At 33.0% G+C, this 11,228-nt stretch overlaps 2 protein-coding genes across 3 annotated transcripts; both read left to right on the top strand.

Annotated features, from left to right (window-relative positions):
* Positions 1-6,352: 6,352 nt before the first annotated feature.
* Positions 6,353-8,239, top strand: LOC110419018 (ubiquitin-conjugating enzyme E2-17 kDa-like). 2 transcript variants are annotated; one of them, XM_089783981.1, is made up of 5 exons: positions 6,353-6,418; positions 7,197-7,284; positions 7,475-7,602; positions 7,702-7,806; positions 7,897-8,239. In XM_089783981.1, exons 2-5 carry the CDS (start codon positions 7,215-7,217, stop codon positions 8,038-8,040), a joined length of 447 nt encoding a protein of 148 aa, XP_089640107.1. In that variant the 5' UTR covers positions 6,353-6,418; positions 7,197-7,214; the 3' UTR covers positions 8,041-8,239. The 2 variants fall into 2 exon arrangements, with proteins under 2 accessions (XP_089640107.1, XP_021287558.1); XM_021431883.2 differs by having other exon boundaries at positions 6,375-6,509.
* A 2,032-nt stretch (positions 8,240-10,271) lies between these two features.
* Positions 10,272-11,225, top strand: LOC110419487 (Gibberellin-regulated family protein). Its single transcript, XM_021432560.2, has 4 exons — positions 10,272-10,384; positions 10,467-10,517; positions 10,682-10,736; positions 10,873-11,225. Exons 1-4 carry the CDS (start codon positions 10,340-10,342, stop codon positions 11,052-11,054), a joined length of 333 nt encoding a protein of 110 aa, XP_021288235.1. The 5' UTR covers positions 10,272-10,339; the 3' UTR covers positions 11,055-11,225.
* Positions 11,226-11,228: the final 3 nt, after the last annotated feature.

Raw genomic sequence — 11,228 nt, 5'->3', positions numbered from 1 at the left:
TATGCATATATATCATGGATAAATATGTTATATTTATTATTTTTATCTAACTATATTTTTTATTTCATTTTATTATGAATTTTTTTTACATTTGAGTATTTATCTATTTTTGCTATATAAATTTTCCTTTTTATCTAAATACTATTTCTTTTTAAACCAAAATCTCATTTTATAATTATTATTTATGTATATATTTTATATAAATCAATTTTTTTCCTATTTTATATTAACCCAACCTATTTTCTTTTTGACTAGCTATATTTTATCTTTTCTCATAAATTTATTTTATATTTACCTTTTTATATTTTAGTTGTATTGACTATTATGAATTTACCATCATTGAGAGTTTAATTCTTCTTTATTATTTATTCATTATCTTCATTATTTCTGGAGTTCTTTTGTTTTATATTTTGCATAACTAATAATTAGGTTAATATATTTTCATTTATTTAAGATTAGAAATATCAGGATTCGTTATTGAGACCATCCCATTGTACTGGTAGGATCTTTGTCAAAATCCTTTATCTAGGAAAATTCATTAGAAATTGTGATTTCTTGCCTTCCGAATGGATATTCCATCATCGGTATCCAAATAACACATTTTAGTATTTATTATTTACTTATTTATTATTAATTTTTCTATCCCATTTGTTTTCCTTTTATGTACTTATATAAGCTTTGTATAGCTAAATATTTTATCATGATTTTTACCTATATATATTTTATATAACTTGCTGTTTTTAGTTCTTTTATTTTTTTTAATACTCCACCTAAACCTACTACATATAAATAGATTTTTTTTATTTTTTCTATAATTTTTGTATCTTCTATTCTATCTAAGCATATTTATCTTTTATCATTTTATAATTCTTATTTTACTTAAACATGTATTTTTTCATAACTAAATGTTTTATACTTTCATAATTTTATTTTTACCTAAATATATTTCATAACTAACTATCTTATCTGTTTTAATTTTTATTTTGCTGAAATATATTTCATGACTAACTATTTTAATATTTATATTCTATATTTCATAAATGCGTTTTCCTTCATTTTTACTTTCCAAAGCTAATATTTGAACCCAAACTATGTCAAGATCCATGAAAAAAACTCATTAAATAACATCAAAAGCAACAATTCATATATTGCAACCAATAAAGCCCAAATCAGCAACCCATAAAACAATAAAGAGGTCATACCTAGTTGAGGCTCAGAGTAGTCCAGGTGTCACAGACCGCAGTTTAGCTCATTGGAGGTGGCCCGAGGGTGTTCAGAAGTGCCTGTATATGGGGGAGTATTCCTGGGAGAGAACCCCTATTGGATAGCAGAAGGCAGGTGCAGGGTGCCCAGCAAGAGCAGCGGCAGAACAGGCCCCTAGGAGAGCCAGCCCACACAAAGCCAAGCAGATTGTGCCCGGGTGGCCCAAGCGAGCCAGCCCAAACAGTAGGGGTGCGCGGCACGCAGGCCTGCACAGCATGAGCACGAGGTACCTAGGCCCGGGGCCAACCGACCCGCATAGCAGGGGTGCGCGACACGCAAGCCCGCACAGCATGGAGGGCGGTACGTAGGCCTGGGATGCGCCTGCCGGACAGCGCCCAGACAGACTGCCTGCGCCTGGCCCATGAGCACTAGGCTGCCAACGCCCAAGTACACAGCCTGTGCACGATCTAGACCCACCAGGAGGCCAAAGATGACACCAACCCACTACACCAGCTCTTTTAATGGCTTGAGCTGCTGAAATTTTAGCTTCTTTCCTAAAAATGTTTTGGAGGGAAATTGACTATAAATAAGCCCTTGTAGATTGTGTAAATCAGATTATTTAATGCATTCTTAGCTTTTCTTTTTCACTCTCCAAAAACTCTCCAGCACTCTCCTCTCTTCTCTCCCTTTCCCTTTCCTGCAAGTGTGTTTGCTGGCTTGAGGCCTACTGTGTGCATGTGTGTGTGCCGGCTGACTGAAAAGTAGTGTTCTGCGTGTGGGGGTGCTGAGTGCTTGCTGGGCGGGTGCTGAGCACTAAGGCTGACTTGAGTTCCGATACCGGGATAAAGGATCGAATCCAAGATCGTACGGTGGGTGGTCTGAAGAACCGCCCCGTGACACAAGGACTTGAAGGCTTCTCTTCAAACATAGGCTTTTTTTGACCCAAGGTGTAGCAAAGGATTTAGATGGCTTAATAGGTAGGCCTGGGGCTAAGAAAATATAGTGGGCTTAATGAGATTTGGCCCACAACTCGGCTTATTCCTACAAACCACCAGCGTTCCTCACTTGGAACGCACCGTTTGGTGCTTGTATCGTTGTCCAAAAACACCTCAAAACGACACTATTTGCTCTATCCCCAATCCTAGCTATTTAATCTTCTTCTCATATCGCTCTCATCATTTTTCATTTCCACTTTCTCTCTCTGATGGCTGCCCACTTTTCTTTTTTGTTTTTTTTTCTCCTTTCAAATCTCCTTCAGCACCGATCATTCTCTCTTTTCTTTCATCTATCAACAAAAAGCATGACACCTAAAAATACTCAAATCCATTTCTTCCTTTTTTTTATTTTCCCCTTTCTGATTCTTGGTTTTATTTCCTTTTTTGTTTCGTTTTTCTGTCTTTGTTTTTTTGAATGATTGTGTATAATGTTGATAGTAGAGTAGGAAGTTAGGGTTTTTTGATTCGAGGGTTCTCTAATTTCACTAAGGTTTTTTTTTTAATTTAGTTCCAAAGGGATTTTTAAGATTTTTGAAGATTGGGTTTCTTAGTTTTTTTTTTTTTCAATCTGTTCCCTTTCTTTAATCAAAAATTTTGAGGGTTTTATTGTCCAAGGTTTTGAGCAACCAGAAGATGAAATCATGCTCTTCTGAGAGGACCTTCAAATCAAAGAAAATCAACTGAAAGTGATCCCAAATTTGGCTGCTCAAGGAGCATTGAATGTTCTGTATAAGCTATTTCAGTTTTTTTAACCGTAATTTATTTATTTTGTTTATTATTTTTTATTTATAAAAAAAAGTGTTTACAGTCTCACCTTTACTCTTTCTCTTTTCAAAATTATTTCTGAGTATTTTCAAATTTCTCTAGATTAACTCTCATTCAAGCAATAATGATTTCAATCAAACTGGATAAGTTGGATTAAGTTTTTTTTAGGAAAGATGAATTTAATTAAGAAAATGATAATTAATTAGGAAACAATTGTAATTAACTTGAAACAACTAAGTTTTTTTTTAATTTTTATTTTAAATCTTTAATCATTGATTTTTGAACATATAAAAAAAACTCAATTTTGAATCAAATGTCACGTGGCATGTTAATTTCATTAAGATAACACTTTAACATGTCATGTAGTAGATAACGATGATTAACGAAAATTAATTAATAATTAATGAAAAAAATTATTTAATTTAAAATAAAAATTTAAAAATTTATTTAAATATAATAAAAAATAAACATTAAATTAATTTTTTATATATAATTCGGAGTTTTATTTGAATATTTAGTCTATTTAGAATAAATCTCTAAAAAATATTTTTGAAAAACATTGCAAGTGGTAATGTTTTCAAAAATTTCTAAATACAAATAACTATGAGACCTTACCAAAAGTGTTTAGGTATCTTTAATATTATTTTTACAAAAGAGGTTATTTTTAAATAATTATTAAATATTTTTTAAAAAATAATGAATGGTAATAATATTTAATAGTTTAAAATTTGTATCATAGTATTATTTTTGTGCTTAGCCTTCAAATAAATAAATAAATAAATAAAAAATTTTAATGATGAAATTTTAAGAAAATTATAAATCATAATTTTTTAAAACTTTTTGTAAATAATATTGAGTAGTTTTATAATGACCTTTTAAACCGGTATATATATATATATATAAATTGAATAATTTTATAATTTTAAACTTTGTTTTACATTAAGTTTTAATTGTATTCTACTTTAGATTAATATATTATAAAATTAGGTTTATAGCTTTTGAAGGTAAACAATGTTTTTGACAATCTTAAAAAAAACATGAGAAATTTTATTATATTTTAATTTTTTTAATAATAAAAGAATAGTTTCATTCCATAAACCACATTGAGGCAATAAACAAAACCAGTTGTCTGGATGTAACTAGCTAATTAAATTTATCTTTTTTTAATAAAATTCTAAATTTAACTTAGGCTCATTAAAAATGATCAACTTTGATTTAGAAAACAAAATTAGGATGCTAATTAAATTAAAGATAAATAGGATGACTTGTTGCTGAAATTTAATTTGATAATCTAAGGATTTTTAAAATATAATTGGTTAAAATTGGATATTACGTTTAAACTATTTTAATTTAGTCAAAGATAAATATGATTACTCATCTGTGACTTTTGATCAATAGAATTACAAAATTTAATTAGCTAAACCAAGTGTGTTTATCTTAAATTCCTCAAAACTTAATTATTTAATAATTAATTATATAATTAACTTAATTATGAATTTAATTATATATATAGAAATAATTTTGTTTGAAGCTCGAGGGCACTTGTATCTGTTTCCATGGGTCTTCATCTGTGCATAGCAAGGGCAGACATCCCTGTTAGCACTAGGGCCTGGAGGCACGCGCCCATCATTGCACCTTTGGCGGCAAGTGTTGCATGTTTTAGGGCACATATTGGGCTTCCATGACTTGCTGCACCTGAAGGCACACTTGGTTTGGCAATCTAAATATAGAATCAAAAAGGCATATTATTGAACCATCAATCCCACAATTTCAAATGCTCCATCAAGTATTTTTTTTAATTGAAAGAAGGGTATTTAAACTTTATTCTTTAAGTAAGATATTATGTATTAATCAATAAATTAAATATTCAGATATAAATGCTCTATCAAGTATATATATGGATTGATCAAAAGATGCATTGGGTATTTTCTTTTATCCATTGGGTATTTTCTTTTATCCATTGGGTGAGATGGATTCAAATTGTGCAGAGGCTTTAGCTATCAAAACTGCTGTACAGTTGTATTCTTCTTCCCCATTGGAAAGGTATGGCAAAAACAAATAAAGGATGCTTCATCAATGAAACTTTCTGACCTTGTCTTTCCCTTGTATTTCTCCCAATTTGGTTCCTTCCAAGATCCTAGCTGAAGAGTATTATGTGTATATATATATATATATATATATTTGCAGAGAGAGAGAGACTCGAGCTGTAACTTTTGGACATGATCGATGTTGAATATGGATCACAGAGTTTTTTGGAGGTGATGACTCAAGAAATTGCAACTCAGTCAATTTTTTTTTAAAAAAAATTCGATTAATTCGATTTTTGATCATAATCCACACCGAAAAGGTTTGAACTGACTGTTTGCTCTCTATTAATTGTAACAAATAATCGAGAAGGCCAGACTTAAACTAAGTATGAGTCCATCTTACTATTATTATTTAATAACACCCACTTATTACATGTGACTATAAAACCACAGAAACAGAACCCTCGTTCCTTTCTCCTTTATTCCTCTAAACCCCCCTGCCCCCTCTCTTTCTCTCTCTCTCTCTTGATTGACATTAAATATCCAAACTGAAAATCCAAAGATCTGGTATAATAAACGAAAAAAAAAATAGGGTTCAAGGGCACTTGAATTTGCCATGGGTCTTGATCTGTGAGTAGCAATGGCAGGATTTAAGATTTTATATGAAAGATGATTAAAAGGTAATCATACAAACCAATAAATTTATATATCTCAAATTTTATACATATAATAATAAAAAAATTAAAAATTAAAAGTGACCGTCACCACCAACTTAGCTCCACCACTGTAATATACGTATATATCGGCTACAAACCATCTACCTTAGTTTTGTAAACTATGAGAGGAAATAAAGAAAGGTAATATTAATATAAAGAGCAATTAGAAATAAATATTTATGATATTTATAATATCTTCTATTATAATTCAATTAATCTTAAGTGAAAAATTTATCATAATTAATTCATATGAGCAAGTTATGTTCAAATATTCATAATTTAATATAAACGACCAAAGAAACACATTCCGCCTTAATGTTAAAGTCTATATATCAATGATACCTTAAATTGATAAATTAGAACTAAATTTCAAAATCTCTTTTTTTTTTTTGCTCAATTAAAATCAAGACTACAATATTTATATATCTATAAGACTATAACTTTATTTTAAATGTGTTAATTAATATATTTTTTAAAATAAAAAAAATTCAGGATATATACTTTTAAAACAATTCAAATTTCAGAATTTGATATGTACATAGAAATCTAGGTTTGAGGAGCGTTGTGCATGGAAAGGAGCTTACGCGTCCTAGGAAACCAAACCCTTATATAAAGCCACCAATCCCACGCTCTCGTAACCCAATTCATAGAACCTTCTCCTCCACTTACACCTTAAAACCTAGAGACGAGATTGATATAAAGATATAGATAGGTTAGCTCTTTATCTCTATCTCTCTCTCTCTCGTTCATGTTATCAAGGCTTTTCCTTCTTTTCTTTTGTGTTTCTTGGGAGACCCCTAAAGGTATAGATTGAATAAGGGTTTGAGATAATTAAAGGGTTTTCCTGATTCTGATGAATGATCTTCTTGGTTGGTTTTTTCTCATGTGCTTCGTGAATATCTAGGGTTATTTAATTAAGATTTTCACAAGAACAAGGAATCTATTGAGGGTGTTTTTAGGGTCTAGAGAGAATGTATGAAGTTGCTCCTTGTGTTCTTTGTCGGATTCAGAATGAGGGTTCGAGATAATTAAAGGGTTTTTCTCATTCTGATGAATGATCTTCTTGATTGGTTTTTTCCTTGTGCTTCATGAATATATAGGTTTATTTTATTCAGATTTCATCAGGGATCTATTGAGGGTGTTTTTAGGGTTTATAGAGTATGGATGATCTTTGCTCGTTGTGTTCTTTGTCAGCTTTTTATTAATGTATTACAGATCTCAGATTCTGGGTTTGGGCTTTACATCAATTAGATTAGTTTTTTAATATGTTTCAGGTGAGATTCTTGATAAAAGTCTAAACTATAAAACTAAGAATCAAATTTTGAGGCTTTTTAAACTGTTCATCCTTTATATATAGAAGCAAAGAATATGCAATGGGGCTCCAATTAGTACAATTGTTAATTTGTGCCTCAATCTTGTTTGTTTTTCTTGTCTGTAAGAAATTTTTTGTATCTTTCCAGAGGTGATCATTTCTTTGTTTCGATTACCAGGTTTTAAACAAATCTTCAATGGCTTCTAAACGGATCACCAAGGAGTTGAAAGATCTGCAGAAGGATCCTCCTGTTTCTTGCAGTGCAGGTTTGTTTCAGTCTTTGTTTCCTTAATATATTTCCTTCTATTTACATATATCGATTTTGGTGTCTTATAGATCAACTAGAATTGTTTTTGAGGACAAGTTTTGTAGACAAAAACGTTTATGAGCTTGAAGAATAGTGTTTGTAGCTTCTCTTGTTCATATATAGATTCACTGGTTTGATCTTGTTCATAGGTCCTATTGGAGATGACATGTTTCATTGGCAAGCAACGATTATGGGTCCAGCAGATAGCCCTTATGCTGGTGGGGTGTTTTTGGTGTCAATTCACTTTCCTCCTGATTATCCCTTCAAGCCACCGAAGGTAACAAGCAACACAATTGATCATATCTGAAATAGATTAAGATTGTTATCCTATACACCGCTGAGTGAGTAAACCTGTCTTTACAATGTGTTTGCACAGGTGGCCTTCAAGACAAAAGTTTATCACCCAAACATCAACAGCAATGGTAGCATCTGTCTTGACATTTTGAAAGAGCAGTGGAGTCCTGCCCTTACAGTCTCGAAGGTAACTTCCATTGCTACCTTTTCCCTTTTTTTTTCAGCTGATATGTGTCAGCCTTTCTAAACCGGTAGGTCATGAACAAAATTTTTGCAGGTCTTATTGTCGATATGCTCGTTGCTGACGGATCCTAACCCAGATGATCCTTTGGTACCTGAAATTGCACATACATACAAGGCTGATAGGGCTAAGTATGAGTCTACTGCTCGTTCCTGGACCCAGAAATATGCCATGGGTTGAAGACTTGTGCCTACTTTGATGGTTGTTAGACTGCTTATGCCTACTCCCCATGGTTGCTATGTGTGCGCAAACAGCTTTAAATTTACCTCATTTATTACAAAGGAGATATTAAGTTGTATGGTTTCCTTCTTGAAGTAATTAAATTTAATATTATAAACCTTTGCTTCATCTATTTCTTTAAGATGATATTGATGTGCTTAATGATGAAACCACTTCATTATAAGTAGATTCTACAAACATGGAAAATCAATTTCCTTACTCTGAACTATTTGATTCATTTGCAAAAATTCAAAAAAAGAAGGAACAGCAGAAATTATGTATTATATATTGACAAGTTAAGGGTGAAAAGATATCAACATGGGAAACCAAATCCCAAACCCAAAACCTTTCCCATCCCTCCCTTCACTAGCACCTATATAAACTGTTGGTGGTTCATCCCACACACTAATAGCTAGGTACAAAAGGATGGTTACCTAATGATAAGATATGCAAAAGCAGTCAAAAGCAACAAAAACCTGCTGTGATTGTCACCCCGAAACATATTTATCCACTTACATTTGCTTTACCCCTAGCATCTGCTGTGGAGGTGGTTCACCTCATTCTTCAGCTGCTAGGGGGTTCAAGAATGTGGACTCTATCATTACTAAGCCCCAATGCTGTTTGATTTGGGTTATTAGATGGATGAGCTGCAATAAAAAGAGGGTAGACCTGTAAACCATATATAAAACAGTTTTAATGGTATAAATGGAGACAAAAGAGGAGTTACAAATTGGCACTGGGTTGTGCATGTAAGCAGTTACATTAATCTGACATCTTACAACTAGTGTTGTAGAGACAAGAAACTTTATACATCCAGTTTTGAAGCTAACATATATTGACTGACCATTTGAAGAACAGGTTGCAGATGTGATTGGAAGGTCTGCTTCTTTAGGAACCCACTGCAACAGAAAATTTTCACTCGTACAGATTGATGACTACTATTACTATATGAATCTATCTGACGTTTCTGAATTGTTTGTATCAGCTGAATAACATGATACAGTAAGGGTGCTTAATTTATGCCTATCAGCCTTTCATGGACAGCAAGCAGGTGAACCTGATCTTGGCGAAACTAAATAAAGTTGACCACTGGAGGGTCTACCACCAGCCCAAAGACAACACATAAACTTGCTTGCTAGCTTTCCCATCCATTTGCATTCCAAACGCACAGCCGCATAACATTCAAGTTCACCATGTCATGTATTCGTTCTTAATCATTTATACAATTGAAGTTGAAAATCATAAGGAACCATGCAATAAGACATGAAATCGAAGCGTCTATACGTTTTTATTTTTTTTTGAAAGAAAAAGGAGGTTGAAGGAAAGGGGGGTGGAGAAGAAAGTTAACCCTGCAAATTCAATGCCTATCAGAACCATAAGCAAATACACTTACTCCAGGGACTCTATATAAAGCAGTAAAAAAACCCAAGAGAAAATGATAACTTTAAGAAAACAGGTAAAATTAATATGGCTTTCTAATTGCCGATATGGCCTGCTGCTGCTGATACAAGCACATTTAAATTGTGAGAAAATGCCAGGCATGTGATATGCTTTTGATGACCTTCAAGCTTGGTTTGATTCTGTGGACACATGAGTTGTAGCAATGGAAAATATCAACGAACTTTTCATATTAGAGAGCAGAGTCAATGTATTCGGATAGATGAGTCATTGAAGCCTATAGCAAAATTATGCTTGATGATAAAGAACATAAACCATGTACAGGTGGGTGGGGGTTCTCCATATGTTGCCAATTTCTGCATTGTAACGGGAAGGCAAATAAGATATATATATATGAATAAATGCTGTTAAATTCAGAGTTTTTTTTCAAATATTATGTCATAAATTATGATATTAAAATGAAATAAGATCATGTGAGTGAGGGACTAAGAGATAGGGAAAGGGCAGAGATAGCTCCAATCTTTGCTGCCCCTATTGCCATGCCTTCACTCTCACACTCTCTCCCCTTTTCCTTTTGTCCTTATACAATGCACCAGCCAAAGAATCAAACAGCTGTATTTGCGCCTAATAGCAAAAGGCAACAAAAATTAAAGCAAAACAAGCTTCCAAAAGAAGGACTAGTCTTTTTGCTCAAAAACATTTTTACAGTTCACCCCAACTGCCGATGCCTGTGATTTCCCAGTAAACTTTGCACGTGATTCTTTAATGGCAAAAGCCAACAAAAATATCACTGCATATAAATCTAAACCCTTCTCTCTGCATTTCATCAATAACCTTATCATTTCACCGTTGCTAGGAACAAATGAAGCTCTTCTTGGTTCTTGTAGCGGCCATCCTCCTCCTACAGGTACATTGACCCTCTGATATCATATGGGATAAACTATTTTCTATTGAAATTTGCTCACTGAATCTTCTTTGGGTTTGGTCAGGCTCTGGTGCAAGCTTCTGCATTTAGCAATAATGCAAATTCTCTGGCCAATGTGAGTGTCCTCTTCAGTATTTTTTAGCTGTCTTTCACGGGCAAAAGTTAAGCTCCCCAAGAAATGAAATGACTTTTTCTTGTAGAATTTTGAACTGACTCTGACTTAGCTTAACTGATAGATGAGTACTCCATTTTGAAATTTTACATTTGTTTTGGATTCAGGTGGATGAAGGAAGTGACATGGTAGCTCTTAACAAAAAATATCATAAGAAAATCAGTAAGTATTTTTATTCTTTTCCCATGTATGTAAGCTTAATTTATGTCTCTGACCAATTGATAGCATTGTCACTTTTTAGAGAGTGCTACATACAGAAGTAACTAAAAGATTCTGTTGTTCTTTTGGGAAAATTCAGATTGCAACAATGCATGCTCAAGGAGATGCAAGAAGGCATCAAGAAAGAATGTTTGTCACAGAGCATGCAAGACTTGCTGCAAGAGATGCCACTGCGTTCCACCTGGTACCTATGGCCACAAGCATGCCTGTCCCTGCTATGCAAAGCTCAAAACTCATGGGAATAAGCCCAAGTGCCCCTGATTTCAAACCCACAATTAGGTATATTTGGATTATGAGGAAATCTACCATTTGCTGTAATAAGGGAAAATATTCCCACCAGTTCTATTCTTTGAACTACTAGCATTTAGTGCTCATTTGGGATTGCCTGATCAGGATCATCATTTGAATGATCAAACTCCATTATTGCTTCTACTT

The sequence above is a fragment of the Theobroma umbraticum genome, unplaced genomic scaffold (assembly GCF_002168275.2).
Source record: "Theobroma umbraticum cultivar Fairchild unplaced genomic scaffold, ASM216827v3 scaffold_67.0, whole genome shotgun sequence".
Lineage (NCBI taxonomy): Eukaryota > Viridiplantae > Streptophyta > Magnoliopsida > Malvales > Malvaceae > Theobroma > Theobroma umbraticum.
The sequence above is the reverse complement of the archived record's forward strand: the minus strand, read 5'-3'. Positions and strand labels throughout refer to the sequence as shown.

Excerpts from the sequence above, each read along its gene's own strand:
- LOC110419018 (XM_089783981.1), top strand. The coding sequence starts at position 7,215 with ATGGCTTCTAAACGGATCACCAAGGAGTTGAAAGATCTGCAGAAGGAT. Across the intron at positions 7,603-7,701 it reads ATCCCTTCAAGCCACCGAAG|GTGGCCTTCAAGACAAAAGT; the intron begins GTAACAAGCAAC and ends GTGTTTGCACAG. Across the intron at positions 7,807-7,896 it reads CTGCCCTTACAGTCTCGAAG|GTCTTATTGTCGATATGCTC; the intron begins GTAACTTCCATT and ends AAATTTTTGCAG.
- LOC110419487 (XM_021432560.2), top strand. The coding sequence starts at position 10,340 with ATGAAGCTCTTCTTGGTTCTTGTAGCGGCCATCCTCCTCCTACAG. Across the intron at positions 10,518-10,681 it reads ATGCAAATTCTCTGGCCAAT|GTGGATGAAGGAAGTGACAT; the intron begins GTGAGTGTCCTC and ends TTTTGGATTCAG. Across the intron at positions 10,737-10,872 it reads AAAATATCATAAGAAAATCA|ATTGCAACAATGCATGCTCA; the intron begins GTAAGTATTTTT and ends GGGAAAATTCAG.